Genomic DNA, 27,896 nt, shown 5'->3' on the forward strand with positions numbered 1-27,896 from the left:
TCTCATTTACCAGCCCTTGGGCTTTTTAGCTTCATCTTGATACAGGACATGGAAGACCAGGCATTTTCGTCGGCTCTGAGAGAAGGGGCTGTGTGTGTGTTTTTCATGTATGTGTATACACAGGAGACCTGTGATGTTTTTGAAGAACATTGAACTGTGTGGAGACAGATGTCGTAAAGCAGCCAGTTCTGCTAGTTCTTTTCCCACTTCTTAGAAGAATCTCTCTTTGCTGTTCTCCAGGTGCCGACTTACTAAAACTGACAAAGGAAGATTTAGTACAAATTTGTGGTGCAGCCGATGGAATTCGGCTCTATAATTCACTGAAGTCAAGGTAAAATACTGTGTTTAAAAGGAACTGTTTTGCTTGAAATCAGACTGTCCCTTTGTTTGTGTGGGGAATTTGGGCAGAATGTATTTCCACGCTAGGTTGGCGTGTGCCTGCGTGCGCTGGGCAGCACTGGCAGCGTCGTGCTCACGAGAAGACTGTTTTGTGTACACCCTCAGGGCAGGCCCAGATATGATGCAGGCACTGATGAGGGCAGAGGTAGACTGTAAGACTGGTAGACATGCACATGGGCAGTACTGAGTTCTTGAAGACGACTGGGGTTGTTGCCAAGAAAACAAACTTCTCATTTAGGTGAGCTCTACAGAATCTATGGTTTTCAAGGTCATATGACTACTACTGAAAATGTCAACTTCTAATTGTAAATTAAAATGAAAGAACTGTAAATTGTGCTGGCTTTTAAGATCCATTTACTATCATTGCTATTCTTAGACTTGTGTGAGAATTCCATTAAAATTAAATCTTACTGATTTTAAATTGCTGACTTAATCTTGAAACTTAAATTTACCAGCACCTGACAGACCATCTCAATGGTTTAGAGTCTGGATCATCAGATTAGACCACCTGTGATAGTTGGTGTGAGGTGTGTGTTTTTATATTTTTATTAGTAAATTGTTTTGTATAATGAAATAACGTTGTAAAGTTCTCATGAGGAAATAGAACTTAGATTCCTGTAGTTGTCATGTGTACATGTGGCGAGGCAGCTTTCTCTCCTCGGCTCACGAGTGGCATCTTCTGATTGCAGGTCGGTTAGGCCCCGCCTAACCATCTACGTCTGCCAGGAGCAGCCCAGCAGCACACTGCTGCCAGGGCGGCAGCAGGCTGCAGGCAGCGGAGGCGAGAATGGCAGTGGGACACCCTACGGTGGGTACTGAGGGCGTCTCCCTTTCTGACACTGAGGGAGACACGGTACAGACCTCACTGGGCTTCGAAGGACTTGTCGTGTTAGCACTGCCGAGTGCTGAGGCAGGAGTCCTGAAAGCAGTGAGCACCAGGACCGAGTCCTTGAGAAGCACACGAGCAAGCCTTCCTCAGTTCTTTCAGCCACACTTGGATCTCCTTTTTCATGTGGCCCTATATGGCCAGAAATACCTAACAAGCAAAAGACGAGCTTGAATGCTTTGGGGTTTTGCTGGTTTTTTAAAAAAATCTCAGATTCAATGATGAATGTAACAGGGGCAGCTTGGCAAGACAGCAAGTGGGTTTTTCTTTTCTTTTTATCCATTTTACTGACTGGGGGAGAAAACATGAAATGTCACATGTGTAAAGACACATCTGTGTAACGGTGCTAAGTGTGTGGACTTGTCTTAGGCATCTAGCCAGCACTGAGCTTTAGTGAGTCTGGGCCGCGTCCCTGTGAATATACTGTATCGTTATCCATCCGAGTACTGAGGGCTCCATCCTCCTGCTGGTTCTCCTTAATTGTATAATAGAGAGCTGGACTAGGGCAGAGAGAAAACTCCCGGCCCCCTCCCCTCCTCGAAAATATAGTCCTTGGGGGAAAAAGCAAGCATTTTTTTAACGCATGTTTTCTCATTTGTCAACTTGGTGTGTGGTAATCTCTCCCCCTTCTCAAATTCAGAGAAAATAAGTGCAACACACTCAGAACTTTTCAGAGAAAAATGTGTTCTGGAATTCAAAAAGGCATTATTTGCTGTAATACTGGGTGGAGCTCTGAAAAGTACTTTGTTGTTTGAATTTTACTATAAAATCCCAGGGGAAGCATCACTGTTGTGAGCTTTTCCATTTGGTGTCATTTTGGCTTCAAAAATTGTGAATTTTAAGACTAAATATACCAAGTCTTAGTTTTAGAGGCTAAAAATTCTAAAGGAGCTCTCCATGTATGGTATCAAGATTTCCTGTATTATTTACATGTGGTCACAACTGTCACATGCTGAAAGGTATATCCTCAATCATGAGTTTTTGTGGAGGTGTGTATGGAAGTATTGGCGAACTGAACTCTAGGTCAGGGTCAGCAAACTGTTTCTGTTAAAGGCCAGGTAGTAAATCTCTTGACTTTGTAGACCGTGGTCTCGTTCCCTCCCAGCGCTACCACTGGGGTGGCCATGTTCTGGTATCATTTGATTTTGAAAGAACAACTGGAGGACAGGGTTTGGCTCACACAGGCTGTATTTTGGTGACACTGCTCTGGATCATCTGTAAGTCTTACCCTAATTACATTCCCAATTCTGAGCTTCTCGTAATGTATAATTAGCAACGGTTTCTAGATTCATACGCACACAGGAACAAACCCTTGTTTGGGAACGCAGAGTTCTAGCCCTGAGATTCCCGATCAGGGTCTGGCTTGGACCTGCCACAGTCGGACTCACTGGGAGCTGCCTGGCGCTGTGCAGACATGGCTGCTGCTCAGTTACCCGGTCCAGAGACTCTGGGGGCTGCACCTGCGATTTTTCTGTCAAGTAGCAGCAGGATTCATTGGAGCTTTTCATGAGCTATCTTTTATACTGTTTTCAGTTCTTTGTGGGGAGGAAGGGGGAGAGGCAGCTTTTATTCCTTAGGATAAATCCCCAGTCATGGGATTATTGAAGCAATAACTATGACCTTTTTAGAGTTTTCTTAATATATTGAGAGAAATACATATTTTTGAAAACAGCTTCCTTCGGGTATAATTTATATACCATAAAATCCTCCCATTGTAAGTGTACAATTCAGTAATATTTTAGTAAATTTACAGTTTTATAGCCATTACCACAAACTAAATCCAGTTTTAGTTCCATTACTCCAGAAACATCCCCTTTGCCCATTTGCAGTCAATTCCTGCTTGTTTTAAAGAAAAATTAATATCTCAAATCCCTTTGTACAGAGACCACTGTTAATGTTTATTAAATTATATGTGTGAGCATAAATAATGTATTTCAGATGGATAATAGTGAGAAAAAATACTAGTTTTTATATATACCAGGGGTGCCAAAAAAAAGGTATATACATGACTTGTAGTCATCTTTTGTTATTGGTATGTATTGAGTATTATAATTTTAATAGTTTTTTCTTTTCTTAAAATGTGTATACATTTTTTTGGCACCCTGTGTATATACATTTTTTAGTACTTTGAAAGGTGTGATCTTCCTATAGATCCAGGTGGAAAACAGATTAAAGATAACTGCTAAAATGCTGTTCTTATTTTTTTATTTCAGTTTATCATGCAATCTACTTGGAAGAAATGGTTGCCTCAGAAGTTGCTCGAAAACTTGCGTTGGTGTTTAATATTCCTTTTCACCAAATTAACCAGGTTTACAGACAGGGTCCCACTGGTATTCACATTCTTGTTAGTGATCAGGTAACTAACTGCGTTTCCCATTCACACTGGTATATACTTTCATATGTCATTGAAGAACTAGAGAACAATTCTGTGACCTCGTTTGCAAGTACTCATGGGAATCATTTTCAAAGAGTTAGGGATTAGAATTTATAACCAAGAGTTTCAGGTGTCCTGGTGACATAAGAAACACAAATCAAGGAGCACTGTGGCTCATACCCCCCCCCCTTTTAATTCAGACACTCACTAGGGGGACTTCCAGGTAGTGGAGCATTGGCCCCTTTTTATCTACAGAGGCATTTGAAGGTGTTTTCCTTTTGCTCACTATTTGATGACAAATTTTAAAAAACAGTAAAGTTAGAAGTACAATTTCCCCCCCAGTGTTCCGTGACAAGCAAGTAATAATAGAAGAGCACTTACGCAGTGACGTTTCGTTAGTCGTTACACACAGGACGCAGTGAGTCAGATGGGTGGTTGACCAGATCTCTCAGGGACCATCCTGAACAGGCACTGCTGCCAATGCAGCAGGTGTAAATTATTATTATTAGGTTGGTGCAAAAGTAATTGTGGTTTAAAAGGTTAAAAATAATTGCAAAAACCACAGTTGCTTTTGCACCAACCTAATACTTCACACTGCATTCATGAGTTACCATTTTGGCCTTTGGGTCCTGTATTTGTGCTGCAGTATATAGATGACATTTTCCTTTAACTACTAATTTTTAATCTTTTATAATCAGTTAAGAAGGGACCACTGGACCTTAATTATAATCTGCTTTCTCCTTCTAGATGGTTCAGAACTTTCAAGATGAGAGTTGTTTTCTATTCTCCACAGTAAAAGGTACTTTGAATATGTGCATGTGCTTTGAAATGCTGGAGTTATGAAAAATAGTGTGTGCCTATAACCAGCCGTCATCTTGTGTGCTTGCTTTTGAAAATGCTGGCTTTACTAATTTTAAGAGGAGTTTGGAAAATGAATCAAGAGACTATTTCTCATGGTTGTATATTCCCTAGGAGTCAGTCCTAGGGAAAAAAATTCAATTCATTCAGCCAATGTTTTACTACGTACCTTGTGTTAGACACCATGATTTGGGTGCTAGAAAGGTCTTGAACAAAACAGATTCCATGGAGCTCCTACTCTAGTGAGGAAAGCAAACCAGAATTGCCCAACAGATGCCCATAATTGCAAATATTTTAAGTGCCATGAAGGAATGGAAAAGTGTGGATGGAGTGTTTATGGATAAGGGGGACCTGGCTAGGGGGACGTGAAGCTGTTGGGCAAGGCTTCTCTGAGGAGGTGTCATCAATGCTGAGACCTGAGGAAGGAGGAGCTGACCATATGGGAGCATCGCAAGGCGGTGTGGAGCTGTGTGTGAAGGAAAGACTTTGGCTGCTTGGGAGCTGGCAAGAGCCATGCAGCTGCCATGCAGTGTGTGAAGGGTAAGCGGAGCAAGATGGAGTCAAAGCAAGAGGCAGGTCTGGTGTGAGGGACCTGGTGATGAAGGTAGTTTAGGTGTTATTTGAAATGTATTGGGAAGTCAGTGAAGCTGTTTAAACAAAGGAGTAATGTGATTAGATTTTTCTTTCACTCTTGTAACTCTGGAGACAGGTGAGGAAGGGGCAAAACTGGAGGCAGGAGGCATCATCTAGGTGAGAGGTAATGCCTGCTGGGTGCCATATTTGAGGGAGGAATGGTTGTGACTCTTAGAAGAGCAACCTAGCAGACTGTGGTCCTGGTAGAGAGGTAGGTATGGGCGGGGGAAAGTCAGGTAAGAGTTCTATTTTAGATGCGTAGAAGTGTAAAATTGGCGGTTATTGAGACCTGTCTCCGGCAGGCAGGAAAGGCCTGGGCTTGACATGTAAATTTGGAAGCCTTTCCCATATCAGTGCCATGGAAATTGTTGAGTCATTTAGTGAGAGAAGTGAAAAGAGAGGCTTGGACAGGGCTCAAGTGAGTTCCAATTACAGGCTTAGATTGAGGAATTTTTGCTTTGGGTTTTGTTTGTTCTAGTTCCTTTAGGTGTAGAAGTAGATTGTTTATTTGGGATTTTTCTTGAGGTAGGCTGGTATAGCTAGGAACCAACCCCTTAAAACTGCTTTTAAAAGCTGCGTCCCATGAATTTTGAAAAGTTATGTTCTCGTTTTCCTTTGTTTCGAGGTAGTTTTTGATTTCTTGTTTATTTCCTCTGACCCATTGGTTTATTAGAATGTTGTTTAGCCTCCTCGTGTTTGTTTTTTTGAGTTTTCTTCCTATAGTTGATTTTCAGTTTCATGCCATTGTGGTTAGAAAAGATGCTTGATATGATTTCAGTCTTCTTGAATTTTTTATTGATGCTTGTTTTGTAGCCTAACATGTGATCCTGGAGAATTTCCCATGTGCATTTGAAAATAAAAAAATGTATATTTTGCAGTTTTTGGATGAAATGTTCTATAAATGTCTCTTAAGTCCTTCTCATCTAATGTGATATTTAAGGTCATTATTTCCTTACTAATTTTGTGTGGATTATTATCCATTGATGTGAGTGGGTTATTAAAGTCCCCTGATGTTACTATATTACTGTGGATTTCTCCCTGCATGTCCATTAATAATTGCTTATATACTTAGGTGTTATATCCTTTTCTTGGATTAGATTAAAATTATGTAATGTTCTTCTTTGTTTTTTGTTTTGTTTTGTTTTTTACTTTTTGTTTTAAAGTTTATTCTGACTGATACAATATTACTGCTACAGCTTTCTTTCTGTTTCAATATGCATGGAATGTCTTTTTTCATCCCTTGACTTTCACTCTGTGCCAGTCTTTCAATTTGAAGTGAGTCTCTTCCAAGCAGCATGTAGATGGGTGTTTTTTTAATCCGTTCTGGCCATCCTGTCTTTTTATTGGAGCATTTAACGCATTTACATTTAAAATATGTACTTACTGCCATTTTGATAATTGTTTCTAGGTTGTTTTTATAGTTGTCTTCAGTAAGAAGGGATTTTTAAAGCTAAATTACTATGAGAAGAGACTTTTAAAAGACTGGTGGGTTAAGATCTAAATCTAGTCTTAGCACAAAAGCTGTATCTTGAAGAGAAAGATGTCATGTGTCACCCTTTCTTGGAAGTCACTCTTGAAGGGAGTAGCAGAAAACAATGTTGAAATTATGATTTCACTTTGTGCCTGACATGTTGCATATGCTATCAAGTGACCTGCAAGGCTGAATTTTAACAGCGAACTGGCTCACTTTATCTTTTACTTTCACAAGCATCTTTAGCTGGGTACCCTTCTGCTCAGTTTTTTGTTCTCAAAGCAATAGTTTCTAGTCTGCAAAACTCATTGTCTGAAAAAGGAAATTCATAAGTATAATTGTATAGTTGTGTTCTGTGAAAGAGGAGGACATTTCTAATGTCAGATATCACAGGATATCCCTTCCCATCTCAGTTTGTCAGACTTTTGTCCTCATGAAAAATTCATTTGTTCTTTGACGAATGCCTATACTGCTTCTCCCATTTCCTGAGAAACACTAGGCCATCAGGCAAAAGTTGTGATATATATTTTTTTAAGTGTTTCAGATCTACATCTGTGGAGTTCACAACTTATTTCTAGAAAAGACGGATATAAGCACTCTGTATGCTTTGTATAGAGTTGACGGTCCCGCCCTGGCACAGTCTTTCCATCTGCTCTGCCTCTAGTCTTGCCCCCTTGCTGACAACACTTTTGTTACTTGTCTCGATATCCCCCTCCCACACCCCAAACTGGCACAGTACTGATGCGAGTGTGGACCAGACACCAAAAAGCAGACTGTCTACAAAGGGAATGTGTACATGCAGTTGCCTAAGGGAAGAGGAGCTAGAGCAAGTTAATCAGCTTTTTTTCTGTAGAATTATTTAAAGATAACTTCTGAACTGGTGAAGGACATTAAAGATTTCTGGGAGTTTTCAATTTAATGGTCTTGATTTTCCTAAGCCCGGCTTTAAAGCCCTGTAACTTCTCTTTCCTTTTTCTGCAGTTGAAAATAGTGGTGGTATCCACATAATTTTGAAGTGATGTCTTATGTAATCTGAACTATATTCAGTACCAAATAAAGTCACGCTTAAAAGTGTGTGAAGACTGAATCCAAGAAGTCTTGGGATTGGATTTTAATGTATGAAATGTTTCATATTGAAAACACAAGATGACCTTTCTAATGAGCTGTATGAGAGGTGAATCTCCTCACTGTCACTGCCATGGCCAAGCATCCTCGTGAGAGGCAGCACGTCGGGACAGCATGTGTGCAGCTCCTGGGGCCACGGTGCAGGCAGGGCTGCCTGCTTCTCTGGCAGAAGCCAGCAGATACAGTTCCTAGAAGCAGCCTTTGCTGTCTTTTTACACTGTATGCGGTTTGGAAATGAATGTAAAAACGTACTGTGGGCATTTACCTTTCTGTGCCAGTCTGGCCTTTATTGCCTGGACCTTCTGCTGACCTGGGGCGGGGCTGGGGACAGTGCTGTTTGGAGCCAGCATGGAATCTGTCTGCCGAGAGCTGCGAAGTGCTGATACGGTGACTGGTGGTCAGGTAAGAGGCTTGGCACCTTCTCAGAAGAAATCATATCTAAGTGTGTGCATCTGATGTGATCGTGACAGATCAGGGAAGAGCCAAGCCAGAAAGATGAGCTGGACGCAAGCTGCATTATCAACAGTACCTTGGTGAGAGGATCAGTGTAAATCCTAATAGGTACAAAGACTTTTGTGTTTTTGCTTTGTCACAGATTTATTGAAAAACTTTTTGCTTCTGCTTCCATTTTTAGCATTTTGTTTCTGATTTTCATTTTTGAAGCCCCACTGCCTTTAAAATTACGTGGTTTTCTTTTTCCTTCATCCCTCTTTCTTCATCTGCCCTTCCCAACCCACCCCACCCTATCCCTTTCTTAAACATTTTTAAAGCCCTACCCCAGACATTGGAAATAGGTGACCCTAAGCAAGGGAAAAACGGATAGTTTCTGACTTGATATTAAGGGGTCTTCATTATCAAGTTGAAATTATTCTTAAAACACTAGATATCATAAATCAAACACTAAATTGTACCATGAAAATTTCTTACACTTCTCAAGTATTGAGCTTTAGTACAAATCATGGATAAACATTCTGGTGATTATTTAGAGGCTTTTTTATACACCACATAATAGTTTCTTTTTCTATAAAAAGAGTGCCTCCTTCACAAAACCAAATGCTTGTCTGCCGGTACACTTTTCAAAGGGAATCCAATGTTTTTGCAATTTTTCTTACTATCTTTATTGCTTCTCTTCACCCAAAGCCTTTCGCAAAATTCATCAGCAAGCATTTTTGAGGCCTGTGATGTAGCACACCCAATTTTTTCTTTAAACTTCAATTCCATTTTAATTATAGCATCTCTGTCCATTTACCCAGGTGTCTTCGTTTTGAATGTATTATTTGACCCTTATGTTTGTTCAGGCAGAAATAGGAATGAGTAATTTTGAGTTTAAAATCTGTCCCAGAAGATAAACTACATCGCTGGGTAAAAGCTTTGGCATTTTATGTTTTATTCATAAAGGTGGTGGTCTAATACGAAGAAGCACTGTCTCTAAATATCTCCATCTTCAGTTTGAAAAATATCTCTAACTCTTACAGACCCAAAAGCAGGAAAGCTTTCCTTTCTGTCGTTTTCCCTTTGCTTTAGTATGACCACGTTTTCTGTACCAATCATTTGGGAAAGAAGTGAGCTTCTCAATTGTTTTAGAGTTTTGCTTGTCTATTTAGCATTCCTTTTTGAGTCTCAAGATATATGGAACAATAAATGTCATTTAATGCTGTGTGCTATTTTGAATTCCTCACTGGGTTTTAGAAGTGGGGTGAAAATTAAAAGCTCATCAAACTTGAAACTGCACCAAGTGGTGTTGAGCGTTAGTCTGTCCCAATGAAACGGTTAAATTACGTATGGCACCAGCACATTTGCTACTTTGTTTTTTTAATAGTAGGATGTATACATTTCAGTATAATAAATGTTTTCCGATTGTTTTGCAAACGTGTGTCTCATTTAAAATCCAGGTCCTGTCAGTGTCACAAGTCATAGATAATCAAGAGGTTGCGTGTGTATATTCTGAGCACACAGCAGTCTGAATTTTCTAGAAGCAGTGAGGTCCATGTGTTGTTTTCTTTTCAGGTTGTTTTCTCAAAACTGATGCCACTGAGGACAGGTTATTCCAGTAACTTTTCCACACCTAAAGTGAAAGCAAGCCTGATTTTCTTATCAGAGCTTCTCCTGTTTTATAAATGAGGTCATGGGTCATTGAGCAATGAGTATAGTAGCTGTGATAGGTTGTGTCCTGGCTCAAAGGAGATAATGTATAGACGACCTCGGTCATTTACATGAAATAGAAACTGTAATTCATAATCACTGAAGCACGTCTGTGTTATATGTTCTTTTATTTAAATAGCATCGTGCATCAGTTATTCCCCCCCGGCCCCCGGGGTGTAAATGTGTGTTGCATTAACTGCTATGATATACATGATTTTTAGACTAGCGAATACTGGAGTATATCATAAGGCAATAAAATCATCAACTTTAATGCTTATTCTGACAATCCTGTTAAATTGATTTATGGGATTGTATATGTATCTGTCTTCTCTTCCTAGAATGCAGCCGAAGCCCTGTATCCTCAAGGCTTCTAAAACGGTCCATGTAATAGAAGTATTGCTAGGCATGGGAAAATACCTTGTTTTTGCTGTTTCACTTCAGCTTCTTGTGAGCTCTGGACTCTTCAGTTTGGGGATTGGTTGCTAGGAAGGGTCGGCTACCATTAACACACAAGTTCACAACGAAGGTGATTACAGGTTCCTGATCTTAATAAAGATCACAAACGTGGACAGCACAAGCGGCAACATCACCTTACCAGATTTTAGGTAACATTAGGAAGGTCTGAATTTGGAAAACGGTTTTGCTCAGATTATCTGCTGTAGATTATAGCAATAAAACCCTCTTGATTTGAGCATTGCGATGGTGTATTCATTTTTATATTGCGTCTAAAAAGGTGCCAATATATTACTGATCTGAGTTTAAGTGTATAACTTTTGAATAGTTCTGGTGTAACTTGATTTCTAAGATTTTAAAATAAACTTGGAAAAAAAATCACACCCATTCTACATGCATCCATTTGTTATTTTTAATTGATTATATTATAGATAACTTAAGCCTTAATCAATGCTATTTCTTAAAGGTCCCCCAAATTTTGTGAGCTATGACATGATTAACTTTTCTCCTATAATAAAACTGCATTGTGTGCTGTAGCATACGCCAGAGCTTATTAATTTCCAATCAGGCAAACAAACTCTGAGTTGATTGTATTTAGTTTTTGGTTTTGGTCCCCAAAAATGTATGTGACAAGCTGACAGAAACAAAGGTGAAGACCCTGCTCCACCCAGTTTAGAGTCCTCATTTCTTTGGTGTCTCATGGAAACCTGTTAATTTGCCTTCCACATAAGTCTTTACATATAAAACTATCAGGTATTATGAATTTGTAGTGTAGTCACTGACAAAGTTGCTGTTTAACTTTCAAAGTGGAAAAGTCCTGCTAGTTAAAATGGAATTGTGAATTAACGTAGGCCGTTGTCGTAAGTATCAGATAGAAAATCAACAGCTGATTTTTTCAGCTCAGTTTGTGCTAATACTGATGGTCTGTTGCAGGAATGCTGACAAAGCCGAGGGCAGAACTTTTGTACCTAGGAAGGCACCCACCTCTTAAGAAGTCGGGTTTCTTGCACGGTCCTGGATGCACGAGACCACTCTTGCCATGTGTACTGACACAAGGCTTTGATTTGATTGCATCGCAGCAGAATAAAGGTGAAAACTATCACCAGAGTTACTGCAATCCCTACGGAAGTCTTTTACCTGTAAATGCCTTTCCCAATGGAGAATCAACAGATTTCGGTGACAGTGGAAAAGGTCAGAAAGACGGTCTTCTCTGGAGGAAGGGACACCTCCTCGTGCCTTGGGCCTGGGCAGGTGCTGTCAGAGAATGACACAGCACCTACACAGCCGATGTCCACTTCCTCCCACTGCTGTTGGTGGCGTGACAGGCGCGAAGTAGGCATGGACTTTGACGTGAGGGAGCTGAGCCTGGAAATGGAAGGAAAAAAAGGAACAATCTTTTACACGGCTGTTTTCAGGATTATAGGCATAATCCTAGGAAAGCCCGTACATAGTTCTCTGTGTGGAATCTGCTTCACTTTACTTTTAAGCAAGAAAATTTCTAGGGTAGGCTAGGGCTACTCCTCCTGTTTACGTAACACATTTCCTAAAACAGCACCTTCTAAAGACAAAGGAAAACTAATAATATTTCTGCCCACAGATAATCACTGGCCCTGTGCAGAGTGAGTGGAATTCTCGACACCTGAAGCATCCTGGTGCTGCTTTGGGGTGTAAACGCTAAGTTGCATAACCTTAGAGCGTATTCAAGAAAACAATGTAGGTGAACTAAGTGGGGAAAGAAAGCCACGTTCTATTAAGCCCTCTCACCTGGAAGTTAGCCCAGACCACGTTCTACCTCCTGATAATGACCTCAAGCCCGTTATAAGGTTGCTGATCACCAGACCACTGTGTTTCCCCGAAAATAAGACCGGGTCTTATGTTAAGGTTTGCTCCAAAAGATGCATTAGGGCTTATGTTCAGGGGATGTCCTCCTGAAAAATCATGCTAGGGCTTATCTTCCGGTTAGGTCTTATTTTCAGGGAAACACGATACGTGAAACCTATTCTGGAAGTTGAATCTTCAAGGGTGGGGTCTAATTCTGAAGAAGTCTAAGGAGACACTTGTGTAACAGATACGTTTGCGTAACCATTGGTTTAGAACAGGATGTGTTCATTGCTTGCTTAGAAACTGCCAGGTGTACTGACTCCTGGCTCACACTTACCCGCATCCGCTTGATGCCTGCGCGTGTAACCTGCTGACAGTCATACAGCTCAAGGCGCTCCAGGCCACGGCAGTTCTCCAGGTGTTCCAGGGCCACATCAGTGATGAGCAGGCAGTTGTCCAGTTCCAGTACCCGCAGCCTCTCGTGGCCACAGGTGCTGTTGCTCAGGTGCAGAATTCCATCATCTGTGATGAGCTCACAGTGGGACAGACTCTGGAACAGGGAGGGAAAAAAACATGTTTGCAAAACCCTCTCGTTCCAAGGCTCATGGCCCAGGGAGCAACCGTTTATTAACGGGAGGACAGACACAAAGCCTTGGGGCCCTATGGCCCTGGGTTTGCTGCAGCTGGGAAGTGAGTGGTTTCTCTCACCTTTCTGACTTTTAAAAACAGAAATCAAAATTGTAGGGGATGGTGGTTCAAGAGGCGACATAAGAGGATTCCCCTTACGGTAATGGAAGCCTTTACCAGAGCAATTAGGCAAGAAAAAGAGAAAAGGCATCCAAATTGGAATGGAATTAGTAAAACTCACTTTTTGCAGAGGAAGACATATAAAAAATCCTCAAGACTCCATAAAAAACTGTTAGAACAAACGAATTCAGTAAAGTTGTAGGATGCAAAATCAATATATAAGTATCTGTTGTGTTTCTGTACACTAATAACAAATTACCAGAAAGTGAAATTAAGAAAATCCCATTTATATTTGCATGAAAAATAAAATACCTAAAAAAAATTTAACCAAGAGCTGCAAAACTTGTACTCTGAAAACTATAACACTGACAAAACAACAAAACACAAATTCCATGCTTATAAACTGGAAGAATACTGCTAAAATGTCTGTACTACCCAAAGCAATCTACAGAATCAATGAAAAACCTATTAAAATTCCAATGGCATTTTTCACAGAAATAGAAAAACAATCCTAAAATTCATATGGAATCACAAAAGATAATGGTAAGTCAAAGCAATCTTGAGAAAGAACAAAGCGTCAGGTTCCCTGACTTCAAACTATATTACAAGGCTATAATAATGAAAACAGTACTGTATTAGCATAAAAACAAACACACCTGTTAGAATCCCTATTATCAAAAAGACAAGAAGTAAGTGTTGTTGAGAATGTGGAGAAAAAGGAACTTCTGTACATTAATGGTGGGAATGTAAATTCGTGCAATTAGTATTGAAAATAATATGTTCCTCAAAAAATTAAAAATAGAACTATTATATGATCCAGTAGTTCTACTTCTGGGTTTTTACCTGAAGAAAATGAAAACACCAATTTGAAAAAATATATGCAGCATTATTTACAATAGGCAAGACATGGAAACAACATAAGTGTCCACCATGAGATAAATGGGTTAAGAAAATGTGATTCACACACACAGCAGATACAAAAAAGAACTCTTGCCATTTGTGACAACATGGATGGACCTTGAGGGTATTATGCTAAGTGAAATAAGTCAGAAAGATTACTACCATATGATCTCACTTAAATAGGGAACTTAAAATAACAAGCTCATAGAGAATAGATTGGTGGTTGCCAGCGGTGGAGGGTGAGAGAAATGGGTAAAGGGGGTCAAAAGGTGTAATTTTCCAGTTACAAAATGTCCTAAGGATGTAGTGTACAGCATGGTGACTACAGTTAATAATACATATTGCATATCTGAAAGTTACTCGAGTAAATATCTTCTTTGTTCTCATCACAACAAAATAAAAATTTTGTAACAATGTGGGGGGGAACAGATGTTGCCTGTATGTGGTGATGGTTTCGCAGTGTATACAAATATGGAATCATTATGTTGTACATCTGAAACTAATCTCTCAATTACAGTCATGCATCACTTAACAATGGAGACACATTCTGAGAAATGCGTTGTTGGTGGATTTTGTCACTGTGATCATCAGTGCATTTACACAAACCTGGATGGTACAGCCTACTGCACACCTGGGCTGTATAGTACAGCCTGTTGCTCCCAGGCTACAGACCTGTATAGCATGTTATGTACTGAATGCTGTAGGCGACTGTAACACAATGGCTATCAGGGATCTTCAAAGCTAAGTTTAGATTCAATTGCAATTGTTTCCCTGCTTTTCTGCTTATAATCCTCAATGGTTTTTTGGGGTGTTTTTTTTTGGGGGGGGCTCTTAGACTTCTGGTTTTATTGTAGCTTAAGTCTCCTTTCTAGCAGTAGCTTGTATAAATATAGGGGACCAGCTGGCAGATATTTTCGGTCACCAGAATCCCTGCATTCCCTGACAAGTCACTGGCATGGACCCTGCACTCCTGAGCAGTGCAGGAGTTAGGGAGCAGGTGGAAGGCCTGGCTGTGCTCAGGGTAATCCCCTTGGGCCCCTCCATCCTCTTGTGAGGAGACTTCTTGTGGGCACGGATGAAGAGGTGGGAGTCCGAGTCTAGGATATCTCAGGGTAGGATAGAGAGCCCTTGGTTAGCAGAGCGGAAGGAGGTCAAAGCAGGAAATACAGCATGGGGTTCCTAAGTTTCCCCACATCTCCGAGAGGCAGGTCTCAGGGATACAGGGGTGGAGGCGATCAAAGGAAAAAGTACATCTGAATAATAGCTCTGCCAATTATAAAACCGGATCTGAACCAATTTAGGAATAAAGACATTAGAACTACAAAATTATCTGCAATACACAGATGGAAAAGAGTTTAGTCAGGGAATCTGGATCCAGGGAGGTTCCTGACTAATGCCTGAAATCTGACCTCAAACTCAAAGTCCCAGAGGTGTCCAAAACCCAGCTGCACTTGTGCCTGAGGGAAACGGAATCCAGAGGGAATGTGGAAATACAGAAAACTGGTGAGAGGAACGCAGGGCGCCACGGAGCTTTAGTGATGTCATAAAGTTCTAGCCTCCGAGGACAGCACGTTTCACAGAGAAAACTGCCTTCGGAAGCCCCTGCGTCTCAGGACTGGAAAGACCAGACCCCACAGGCCAAGGCATCTGGGGCCTCTGAGCAGTCGTGGAATTTTGGGCAAGATCCATAAAGGCTCTGAGCCTCAGTTTTTTCACTAATAAAACGGGGTGTCCACAGTGGATGGGGTTAAATGAGACAACGTATCTCGCGGGCATAGGTAGCACTGTGCCCGGGGGCTTGCTCAGCAATGGGGATTCCATCCCTGCCCCAGGCCCATGGTCAAATAGCTGGGTGTGAAAAGTGTGTGAGTGTCAGGGTTACTTTTCACTGCTCACTGTGGGTCTTACATGCTAATTCCTTTACATACGTGCGTGTATATATACACACAGATATGAAATGTAAATATAACACAAGGATGGCCTCAATTTTTCGTCTTAGATTCTATCACTTAACCTGCTAAGTTCACTCTACCTGATGATGGACATGAGCTTGTGTGAAGTGACAAGAACATGGGTCCCTATATTAGGTTCACATCCTAAAATGAAAACAGTAATGTTCAGATACCCTGCCTCCCAAGTTCGCGCAACTACTAGATTTTTGAAACCAAAAATGATTCCTTTACAGAAAGGAAACCCAGACACTTGCTGTGGTGGGAGGGTCCCCTAAGAGGTGACTAATGTCGCAAAAACTCAGACTCACCAGGGCTTGCAGCTTAGGACAGTGAATGGAGAGCTGGATGAGTGTGCTGTCGGTTATCTGGAGAGAAACACGCTGTGTCAGTGTGGCTTCTACACCAGAACTTAATACCTAATTCTGGCTTCTCCTGAACACGAGAATCAAAAGATGCAAAAGAATTAAAAACTCATGTCAAGCACACTTGGGCTGGGAGCTCCTCTCTGCACCAGCAAGCTCAACTCTGCCCACTCCTGAGGATGCAAAGCTGTTCCTGGATCTGTCCTCTGTGCCCCAAGGGGGCCTAGGGACAGAGGACACAGAGCGAGCGGGCCAGGAGGGTCCCCCAAGATTCTATGCAGTCACCTCATCAGTGGACATGCAAGCTTATTCCTCTCTTAAGTTCTGTCAAAATCAGAGGGGTTTTTGTTGTTTTTTAATGTTTGGCAGAAGACAGAGCTGTTCTGAACTTCTCGACTGTAGCTCCGTGTGATGACTAAGAGCCCAAAGTTGACGCACTCCACTCCCATGGCCTCACGGGTGCCCCAGCCCTGACACCTGCCTGGGGCAAAGAGTGTCCCGACAATAGCCAGCTGGCATCTGGCTCTGCCTGGCTGTCTGCGGTGCCTGAGGGGCAGGGCTGTCATGGGACCACTCACCAGAACGCATTCTTCAAGATCCATCTTCTCCAGGTCATGGCAATTCTGAAAGAGTCCATACGACATGCCTCAGCACACGGTCAGTGGCGAGGGCAACACCGGACGCTTGCTCTGGCCCTCTGAGTTCTGGCCCATGTCTTTGTTCTCTTCCATTAAGAAAGGTAGTTGCCTACACCTGCCCTGTGCTCACAGATATCAGCAAGTAAATTTTAACCACAGGGCCCGGGGTGGGGCACTGAGCCACAGTGTGGGCAGGTGAGGGTTGGGTCGGAGGAAATGGGTGTGAGCGTCCCCAGGAGGACGTGCGTTTCAGGCCGGCGGCCAGAGGGCCCCCACGGCTTGGCACTTCCGCGCAATGTGGCAGGAGGAGCAGAGGCAGAGCGCAGCCCAGGGAGGGGAGGCTGCGCTGGCGTCTGTATCTGAGGAAGGGCATCTCTGTCCAGGGAAGAGGCTCCTCTCATGTGCTGACACCTGACAGTGACCTAAACGAGCCACGCAACCTCTACGGGACCTCCCTGGCTTTCCGGCCAACTACAAGATACGCAGAACACCCCGAGGACTCTATGCAACGTGGTGCCTGTCATTCCTGAGGTAGTTTTTCGCACACTCCAAAACCACTGCAAGTCATTTTGAATGAGGGAGGTGAACTAGAGTTTGGTTTGGTTTTTTAGAACCTCCGCCTTACCCGAGCTAAAAGTGTAAAGCCTGCATCAGTCAAATGGGAACATCGGGCAGCCTCCAAAATCCTGGGATAAGGCGTGCAGGGGAGAGAAAAGTAGCAAGTGGTTAACGAGAGGAGCACGTACTTTATGGCGCACACGCATGAGTTCACTGTGCTCCTGACACACTCTTGCTTCTAGTAACAGCCCTGAGGATTGTAAATGCAAACACTGTTCCCACTGGACAGATGAGGAGAATGACGCTTCGGGAGCAATGTGACCTGCCCTAAGTCCCATCCCAAACTCGGACAGAAAATCCAGGAATCTTCCCACAATACCAGCACATTGTTACAGCTGTTTTTAAATATTTTTCCAGTATTTGTTGACTTTTAAACACAATTAAAATGAACTTTTACTCAACAAAATCATCTTGACATATATATATATATATATATATATATATATATATATATATACTACATTTACTGAAATTCTGTTACCCTAAAGGAAATTTTAAAAATTTACAGCCAATGAAAGACAGAGTTCTCAACACTCATGCTTACCAGCGATGGATGCATAAGTAACAACATTTTTAGTTAAATACTCCCTTGTAGCAAAAATTTTGACCTCTTTTCTAATCAGTTTTGATCACACAGATTCCTTTTACTGCACAGAAATATCAAAATTATCTACAAGCGTACCTAATACAACAGTAAAAAAATGGACCAAAGACAAAACCAGACAACCCCTAAAAGATACGTAAATGGTGTAAGCATGAGAAATGGGTCAGTTTCACCAGTAAATAAAGAAAAATAAGCAAGTATCTTTTTTCTGCCTACAGGGGTTAAGATTGCTGGTTCTGAAGTCAAAATCAACAAGTTCATATTCTAGTTTTACTTCTTACTCATCATGTGACCCAGGACAAATTATTTGATATTGAGTCTCAGTTTCTCCTCTACAAAACAAGTAAGAATAATAGTATCTACCGCCTAGAGATTTGGTGAGGATTAAATGCAAGAATGCTGATAAAAGTGCCTATCACAGAGCTTGGAGTTCAATCGATGTTAACTAGATTAATATTTGGTTGCTATTATTAAAGTTTCAATATTCACAGTATTATGTGGAGAATACCAAAATAAATCATTATTTGTTAGAACAAAACAAAACTTTTCTTCCTGCTCAGGGAAGACGATAAATAAAGTGACTGGGATTCCCTCCCCCCATTCTGTCTATTTAGCAGCTTGTTTAGAGGAGAAACGGGTGACATTTGGATGCGAGGCTGCCGTCCTGCTCAATATCAGATCACTGACGTCAAAGTAACAACAGGTGAGGCAAGTCAGGTGGGCAAACGTGTGCAGTCCAGCAAGACACTGAGGTCCAAAACAGATGGGTGCCAGATTGGGGGTGGGCGGGAGGGACTGCAGGGAAGGGTGAAAAAGAGGAATGGAGTAAGAAGTACAAATTGGCAGTTACAAAACAGTCAGCGAATGTGAAGTACAGCACACAGTCGAGAACACTGCAGTAACTATGTATGGTGCCAGGTGGGTACTCGACTAATCAGGGGGGAATCACTTCGGAAATTGTATAAATGTCTAACCACTATGCTGTACACGTGAAACTAATATAAAATAATATTGACTGTCAACTATAATTGAAAATTTTTTAAAAAGAAATTAAGGTTCAGATTCCCTGGTGGCAGACAGTTTAATCCTCTCCTATGCATCCCTAAATGAACAGGATTACACCCCTCCAATCCATCAGGCAAAAGCCAACAACACAACCATGCCTCCCCCACCAGCACTTATCCCACCAGCTGGCAAAGCCCTTCCTTCCGACAGGAAGCCTTTCCGATCAGCCCACTCACTGCAGTCTCGGGCAGTTCAAAGCCAGGGCTGTGAGAGAGGCGTCTGTGAGGTTGCCGCAGCCAGAAAGACAGAGGGCCTGCAGCCGGTGGCAGCCCCTGCAAATCTGTACCACGCCTCCATCCGTAATGCGCTGGGGAAACACAACAGGCAGGGAAATCAGAAGGCACCAGCTAACTGAAACGGAGGCGCAGAAAAGTGGGGTCTACTGTTGGTCAATTAGTTGGGGTTGCCAGTTACTAGCATTTTATCCTAATTCAACAAAATAAGGTGACGTACACGACAGACATGTATTATGCTATCGCTGCACAGCTTTAAAAATATTCTAGCATTAATAATATAGAATGGTATTTTAAAATTCTAGGGGTGGCCGGTTAGCTTGGTTGGTTAGAGTGTGGTGCCAATAACACCAAGGTTGCCGGTTCGATCCCCGCAAGGGCCACTGTGAGCTGCACCCTCATTAAAAAAAATAAATAAATAAAAAATAATGGCCATTAAAATTCTATTTCCCTTCCCAGATTTTTTTTTTAAAGGAAAATGTAATAAACTTGTATTAAAGGTCAGATTAAATAGAGAGCTCATGAGACACGCCTGATTAAGTGCCATATTAACTTGTGGTTGGATCTCTATAGATTAATGCTGTAGACATCTACCACACAAATCTACCATATAAATCATGTATGTGTCTACTTATTTCCTCAAATGTTTAGACAATAGCAAAATTAAATAAATTACTAAATTGATAAAGGAACATTCAAAATAATATTTGTATTTACGTCTACTAATTTATGTAGAAATAAACATGCACATTTATATTACACTTCAAGTCATCTGCTAGTGCTGTCTACCCTACATGCTATTCAAGGTCCTATTTTTGAACAGTGCAGGTCCATAAGATCGATATATGCCCAGAAGCTGGTTTCCCTTTTCTCTCCCACCATCAGGGACTCTAAAGATTTACGATTCATTCACCACATACCAAATGCAAGGGATTTCTCTTACTTTCCTCATCATTGATGTTTCCCTTGGAACCCAGTAGGATATTAACTAGCATCCTTCTTGGTTATCCATTTTTACAATGGCAGTGGAGAAGGAACCCTAGTTTTTCACATGCTAAAGCTCTGATGAAAAGTACACGCTGCTCTTGTATGTGCCCTTTATTTTTCAAAGCATTTTCCCATCTGTTATTTCTTTTTATTTACTGAGATAATGTACGAAATAGATGTCATCATCCCCAGTTTATAAGTCAAAAAAAAAAAAAAAAAAACAATGAGCCCTTAGCCTGAATTGTTCAGGTCAGTGACAGCATTCCTGATCCCCTAAAATAAACAAAGACAGACTCTGATCTATAGTGTTTGAGGGGCAATGTCAGTGGCTTCATATTGGCCTTTTTGGTTACGTCGTTGTTTTCTCATCTTGTGGCAAATGGGTAGGTCACAGAAGGACACAGGATAAGAGATTCGGGGTGGCAAGCCTGCCTGCCTGCAGCAGATTCCTGAGGGAAAGGGCACGGAGCAGGGGGCCCGTTACTTACTGAGCAGGACTGTAAGTTGAGGCTCACAAGCTCCTGGCAGTAATTCTGAATGTGTTTTAGAGCTTCGTCTTCTAACTGAGCGGACAGAGAAAACACAGTGGGATGGAACCAGGTCAGGGCACCAAGGAAAAGGCAACATCAAGTCCCCTGCAGAGGTGCCCACACCTAACACTCGTTACACATGGTGTGTGGTCCCCGTGGTACCTGTGTGCAGCCCCTCAGGAGCAGGGCTTTGAGGCCTCGGCAACCTCGCACCAGGGCCTCAACACCATCCTTCGTGATCTGATCACACCACGAGAGGTTCAGGTACTCCAGGTTTCGGCAGCCCTCACTGAAAGAACAAGAAACAAAACCACGCATGCGCAGTCCACCCCACAGAGAATTTATCACCAACTTTGAGTTTAGTAAATCACAAGCAATCCTGGGGAGAGAGAACCTCTGTGGTATGTCTGAGTCACCCATTTCCTGCTCCAATGGGACCATCAGAAAGGTTTTAGACACACCAAAACGTTCACAGCTGTGGGGATTTCTCTTGACTACAAGTAACAGGTACTCTTACCTGATCCCCTTTAAGGAGCTGTTTGTAATGGACACACAGGAAGTCAGATCCAGATGTTTCAGCTTGGAACAAAATCTGCTAAGGCTATAACACGTGCTGAAAAAGAGCAGAGGCACTAAAGATATTTTCAACCATGATTCTCTCCCCTCACTCTCCCCATGGCCAATAAGTCACCAGAGTAGTTTTCATTACTTACCTGTCAGTGATTTTTGTGCACCCATTGAGGTTTAAATGTTCAATGTTTCGGCAGTTCTGTGCAAAGGTCCTAAAATGAGAAAACATTTAAAAACTCCTTGCATGTTTCTGGGTAGTCACTAGAGGGCATGTGTAACCATTCACATTTAGAACAGTGCTCCTCAAACTTCTAAAAATTTACTTTATTGTGCAAAGAACACTTAACATGAGATCTATTCTCTTAACACATTTTTCAGTGTACAATATATTATTGTTCACTATAGGTACTAGTGCTCCTCAAACTTTAATGTGCACGTGAAACAGGTGGGGTCCTGGTCACAATACAGATTCTGATGATAGGTCTACACAAATTGCTTGATAGTCACACTTGTAAGAAGCTCCCAGGTGATGCCAGTACTGCCACTCTGGGGACCACACTGTGACAAGCAAAGCTCTAGACCGACTATGGCTCAGGTGTAACCCTCACCCACACCTTGGTGGTCATCTAAGAATGGGGGCCTGCCTGCCTGTTAACTTCCCCTTTACAGAAAAGTCAGTTGGAAGCAAGGGGGCCAAATCTTTCTTATATTGTGCCATGCTGTCACTTGATTACCCTAGGGTCCTTCTGGAGACTCTTTCTCTGGCCACGGGTAGGGTTGTACAGTATCAAGAATGATCCACATACGGGTGAAGACACTGAGTCATGAAGGGCATCTTCCTCAATGATTTGTGAGTTGCTGGCAAGGTCAGAGCAGAAAATTAAACATCCCTTACTTGCCACTTAATACTTAACATATTCAGGAAGGTCATCTGCATTTTCCTAAAATGCAGTTTCAACGTATCTTATAGGATTGAGTCCTGACTCTTCCATGCAGTACTCAACATCTCCAAAAGCTGGCCTCAACCCAAATGTCACTCCTCTGCTCCTTCCACCCTGCTACAGTGAAGGGAAGGGCACCGAGCTGGAGCCTGATGGACTCCTTGAGTTGAGGATATGGAGCCAAAAATCTGACCAAAGCAGTTAGAATGATCAGAAAAGAGTGACCTTCACAAAGAGAGAACTTCAGAGATCTGCACAGGGCTCCCCTCAAGAATTCAGTAGAGTGCTGATCAGAGCATGCACGTGAGGAAACCACCCAAGCCAGGGAAAGAATCAACACAAAGCATTATAGAAGGAACAACAGCAGACCTCAGCCAGGGCCAGGAACAGTGCCCGCTCCCACCAGCCAACAGTGAAAAATGCATAATGTGGGGGGCACTGGACAGAGTACTGAGAAAGATCTTGCTTCAGGAGTGGAGTATAATTAACCCTAGACTAAATACTACTTTGGTCCAACCTAAGAAATTTTAAAAACAAAATCTGAAAAGAACTATATCCAAATATCTCAAATGCATTTCAGAACAAAACTCAAGAATTTATACAGGAATACAAAAATATCTGCACCCAAAGTAAAATTGACAATGCCTGGCATGGAACAAAAAAATTAACATGCATTTAAAGAAGGAAAGTATATCCACTATGAGGAGAACAGTAAATCTATCAAAACTGACTCAGAATTGACACAGATATTAGAAATAGCGAAGGCATTAAAAAAGTGTAAGATTAAACATGTTATGTTTATAAAACATGTTATGTAGAGACAGGAAAAGTATTTTTTAAAGCCCCAACTTAAACTACTAGATATGAAAACCATATGGTTGATGAAAATTTACTAGATGGGATTAACAGCAGATCAGACACTGTGGAAGTAATGACAGTAAAATTAGTAAAATTAGTAAAATTAGTAAAAAAATTAGTAAAATTAGTAAAATTTACATATTTCTGTGAAGTCACAGAAATAGAAACTATCCAAAATGAAACATGGAGACAAAACAAGAAAAAAAGAACAGAGTATAAATGAATTGTGGTACAGCTTCAAGCAACCTAATACTCATATGTACAGTTTATTGTATCTCAGTTATATTTCAACAAACAAAGCTGTTAAAAATCCATAGGACTTAATATATGATGATGGCACAGGAGTAACTGAAAATAAATACATGCAAGATCAATTACCACTAGGATTTTAATCTATTTTGAGTACTACTATATCTCCATTGTCTAAATCAGTGCCTGGTATAGTAGGGGCTCAGTAAACATTTATAAATGAATAACCCCCCTCCCACCAAAACAACAATACACATGCAGGGGCAGAGTGGAGGCCAAGCCTGATTCTAGGTGATTACAATTAAAAACTGGAGGCATAGCAAAATTCTTTTTGAGTCATAATTTTGATTACGGTTATTTCTCACAGTTATCTGGTCTCACATATTAAAGATGTACGTAGATATTAATATACATTTCTGCTCTAAAACTTATGGTAAACCAATTAACATTCTTAGCCTTATGGAACAGTTTTGCTAGTATATGTGGCATTATTCCAATTGCTAAGATAAGAATATATTTCTTTGATACTCCTCATTGACAATCTTCACGGTTATTGTAGTTTCTTTAATGGAACCACTATTAGACTTATGTTCTCTATCGTAAATTATGTTAGGACCTATTCGGTATATTTAAGCTTCCTGTCAAAATAGAATCAATCTACGCTACTGATTTACAAAGCTTTTGAAGTAGCAGAAAATTTGGTGTGATGATCTGAATTTCTTGACTTAAAAAAAAAAAAATCACCTTGTTCCATAATATTTAAAGGAAGTGTTTTCATCCTTAAAAGATGTTACAAATCGATTTTCTTAGCAATGGTACAGCAGACGTTTCAGTCACAAATTCTACTGTTTGTAATCACTGTATACTGCACATTCTGAGGGGCAGCTACAATGGATGTATACTGTATAACGCTTCGTCTGCAGTTCTAGCCAACCTCAAAAAATACTAGAGGCCACAAGGATAAGGACATCAAGGTTTTAACAAGGTCTCGTCTCCAGAAAAGTTCAAAGCACATGTCCTTAACGATGGATAATACTTCCAATAAATAACAGCTATCCAGTAAGAGGTGGGCAAGCATTTGGTTGGATAGAATATACTGCTAACTATAATAAAATGAACGGATAATCACATTCCATTATGAGGAAGCAAACTTCCAGGTTATGCTAAGGAAGTTTTTGAAAGAATTACTTTGTTAAAATTAGTAAAATTTACATAAAAAGGTAGCCGCTATTATGAGAAGGCAATTAGGAAGATGGGAAAGTGAAGACGGGAATAGGAGAGGTGAACTAATAGAATATTATGGGCCAGGCACTTCACACATGTTATTTCATGTGATACTCGACATTCCCATGCAGGTGCTGTAACCGCCTTCACTTTGCAGAGCAGAGAACTGACACTCAGCGAGGCGAAATCATTCACCCCAAGGTCACATCCCGCACAACGCTGGAGCTGTTCCTAATCCAGGCCTGCTGACTCCAAAATCATGGTGCTCTCATTACTCTACACGAATTACCGTAGGAAGAATCTCACAGAAGCACAGCAAATCGTACGCTTGGTTTATTTTTTCCGATGCAAATTTCAGCCACACGCTTCCGCGTGAGTGAGTCGCTGTGGCCTGACTTACTTCAAGGAGGAGTCCCCAACACCGATGCAGCCTCGCAAGCTGAGCTTCCGCAGGAACCCGCCGCATCGCTTTGAGATGTTTTCCACCACTCGACCCTTGAATCAAAGTTGGAAAGAAATCTTGTTTTTCATGCTGTATATCTAACAGCATAATAACCTGAAATTTAGGAAGTGAATATATTTCTCCAGGTGTAATACAAGATATTTGGGGACATTCCTCCAACACCCCACTTCTGTCCCTGATGCATAAAGGGGCTACAAGCATTGAACAATGTTTTTAACTAAAGCATTACATATTTAAAAAGAAATAAAAAAGGCCACTACTTTTTGAAAGCCTTAACCCTGGAGTCAGGCCTCCCCTACCCAGGGCTCAGAGCTACTCCACCAATGATCAGGACCAGGTCAGCTGTGGGAACACTGGCTGCTGGGCAGAGATCTAAACAAAGTTGCCTTAAAACAAGAAATTCTATTTTGGCTACACATTACCATTCTAAACGTTCAAAAACGCATCAGAAAGGCGTCCCCTCATCCTCCTTAGCAATCACCTATTTAAACACATTGGTTGTGAAAGAGGAACTTTGGCTGGGTACGGGCAGACAAAGGAGAAAAAAAGAAAATGAACATTGATTAAGCCCTTCCACTTTTTCGGGCACAATTTTAACACTGTCTTGTAGCTATGATGGCTCATTTACTGCTCATGACAACCTCATGGACTGCGATTCCACAATGGAGGAAAGGAATACAGGGGATCCCTTAGACATCCCATGGTATTAGCATTCCCTGTGACTAAAGTCAATGAAAAACTATCAGCCAATCCAGGCAGGACTGCAAACGGCCCATACACTTCAGGAATGAGAGTTTGGGTCACTCCACCAGGTAAACAACCGGACCAGCTGAGGTACTTGCTGAAGACAAAGGGAATAAAGAATGCGCAGTAGAAGAAGGTAGCTATAAATACCAACTATGACATCAGGGCCCGTTATGGAAATGAGGACTATAATTATCCTGGGTATTTCCGCCCCATTTTGTTATAAATATGCATGTTTGTGTATATACAAAGCAAATATATTTTTCTTTCCCCTTTGGTTCCCTTATCATGTAAGGTAAGATGGACTGACTTTATATTATAGTATTTACGTACTGCTAATTCTGCATCATTGTATCTAAGGCACAGGATATCAAGCAGAAGACAGAACATCACTCAAGGACTTAACCTCCCCTTCTGAAGAAGCGGTTAACGTGTTTCAGGTTGTACATCGGATAGTTGTATCACATTAGGTGGAATTAAGACCTTGTTATTGTTTAGAGATGAAGTATGGTTTAAAGAGAATTATATGGATGCCAAGTTGACAAGGAGTGATCTTGGCATGATTAATTTTATGTGTCAACTTGACTGGGCTACAGGATGCCCAGACAATTGGCCAAACGTCATTTGGGGTGTGTCTGTGAGGGTTTCCGGATGAGATTCACATTTGAATCAGCAAACTAAGCAGACTGCTCTCCTTAGTGTGAGTGGGCCTCACACAACCAACTGAAGACCTGAACAGAACAAACAAGGCTAAGAGGGAATGCCTCCTGCCTGACTGCTTGAGCTGGGACATGGGTCTTTCCTGGCCTTTGGACGTGAACTGAAATATCAGCTCTTCTTGGGCCTTGAATCTGCCAGCTTTCAGATTAGAATTCATACCATCGGCTCTGCTGGTTCAAAGGCCTTCAGACTTGGACTGCAGCTATATATACATTGGCTCTTGGGGGTCTCCAGCTTGAGACTTCTCAGCCTCCATAATCACGTGACCCACTTTTTTATAGTAAGTCTTTCTGTATCTCTATACACACAGACACCCTGTTGTTTCTGTTGCTCTGGAGATTCCTGACCAATACAGATTGGACCCAATACCTTCATTTTGCAAATAAAGACACTGAATAATTAAAGTGCCAAGGTTACACTTTAGTGAGTAGCAGAGTTGGGATTCTAACAGAGTTTTCTGATTCTAAAGTCTGTGTGCTCTCAATAACTACTACATCCACAAGGGATAAAACATTGAAAAGCGCCACTTTGTTTTGTTCTAAATACTATTATCCTGCTTTACAAAATAGCAATCTTGGACCGATCTGTAAGCACTGAGAATTCACTAGGACACATCAAACCAAAGAAAGAAAGGATCACAGGATCTGGGTTCACGGCTATTATTACCTGGCTAACATCTTAATTAAATTGAAAATCCAAACTGTGATATTGCTAATGGCTTTATTTATGCTTTCTTGAGTACTACCTAATAATTAGTTTTTGAAACAAAATTATAGACAATTGTGAAATAAATTGCTGTCATGGGGGGGGAAGATTATGACTTGGAAATCCAAGATAAATATTTAAGTATTGAAAAACAGCAAAAACAAAACAAAATTCCACACCAATGTCTACAAATGGAGCACACAATATATTTTTCTCCATTTCAAGTTAGTTGCATTTATATATTCCTTCTATTCTTCCTTTATTTGGAGTACAAGTTTTTGCTGGAATAAAAAAATTACATTCAGGGGGCAGCCGGATGGCTCAGTTGGTTAAAGCGCGAGCTCTGAACAACAGGGTTGCCAGTTCGATTCCCACATGGGCCAGTGAGCTGCGCCCTCCACAACTAGACTGAAGACAAACAAGCTGCCGCTGAGCTTCTGGAGAGGCAGCCAGATGGCTCAGTTGGTTAGAGCGTGAGCTCTCAACAACAAGGTTGCCGGTTCAATTCCCACAAGGGATGGTGGGCTGTGCCCCCTGCTACTAAAGATTGAAAATGGCAACTGGACTTGGAGCTGAGCTGCGCCCTCCACAACTAGATTGAAGGGCAACTTCTTGGAGCTGATG

The 27,896-nt window shown here is 41.4% G+C and overlaps 2 protein-coding genes across 13 annotated transcripts in view; one reads left to right on the forward strand and one right to left on the reverse strand.

Annotated features, from left to right (window-relative positions):
- UBP1 (upstream binding protein 1) overlaps positions 1-10,722 on the forward strand; it is a 52,707-nt gene extending 41,985 nt beyond the window's left edge. For 2 of the 4 annotated variants that reach the window (XM_033132469.1, XM_033132470.1), the window contains 5 exons: positions 241-331; positions 1,089-1,207; positions 3,499-3,641; positions 4,407-4,458; positions 7,603-10,722. In XM_033132469.1, coding sequence (XP_032988360.1) covers positions 241-331; positions 1,089-1,207; positions 3,499-3,641; positions 4,407-4,458; positions 7,603-7,640 — 443 coding nt within the window. In that variant the 3' untranslated portion in view covers positions 7,641-10,722. Of the gene's footprint in view, positions 1-240; positions 332-504; positions 1,069-1,088; positions 1,208-3,498; positions 3,642-4,406; positions 4,459-7,602 lie in introns of those variants that run through there. The other 2 variants (XR_004425457.1, XM_033132471.1) reach the window with 2 other exon arrangements.
- Positions 10,579-27,896, reverse strand: part of FBXL2 (F-box and leucine rich repeat protein 2) — a 57,926-nt gene continuing 40,608 nt past the window's right edge. For 7 of the 9 annotated variants that reach the window (XR_004425458.1, XM_033132473.1, XM_033132474.1 and 4 more), the window contains 11 exons: positions 25,041-25,135; positions 21,512-21,580; positions 21,316-21,411; positions 20,961-21,087; positions 20,757-20,831; positions 19,225-19,355; positions 17,387-17,447; positions 16,702-16,746; positions 16,070-16,126; positions 12,500-12,712; positions 10,579-11,706 (listed from right to left, as the gene is read on the reverse strand). Coding sequence is in view for 8 of the 9 variants with exons in the window: in XM_033132473.1 (XP_032988364.1) it covers positions 11,599-11,706; positions 12,500-12,712; positions 16,070-16,126; positions 16,702-16,746; positions 17,387-17,447; positions 19,225-19,355; positions 20,757-20,831; positions 20,961-21,087; positions 21,316-21,411; positions 21,512-21,580; positions 25,041-25,135 (1,077 nt within the window). In the remaining variant the exon portion in view is untranslated. Of the gene's footprint in view, positions 11,707-12,499; positions 12,713-16,069; positions 16,194-16,701; positions 16,747-17,386; positions 17,448-19,224; positions 19,356-20,756; positions 20,832-20,960; positions 21,088-21,315; positions 21,431-21,511; positions 21,581-25,040; positions 25,136-27,896 lie in introns of those variants that run through there. The other 2 variants (XM_033132480.1, XM_033132479.1) reach the window with 2 other exon arrangements.

This window comes from Rhinolophus ferrumequinum, chromosome 17 (assembly GCF_004115265.2).
Source record: "Rhinolophus ferrumequinum isolate MPI-CBG mRhiFer1 chromosome 17, mRhiFer1_v1.p, whole genome shotgun sequence".
Lineage (NCBI taxonomy): Eukaryota > Metazoa > Chordata > Mammalia > Chiroptera > Rhinolophidae > Rhinolophus > Rhinolophus ferrumequinum.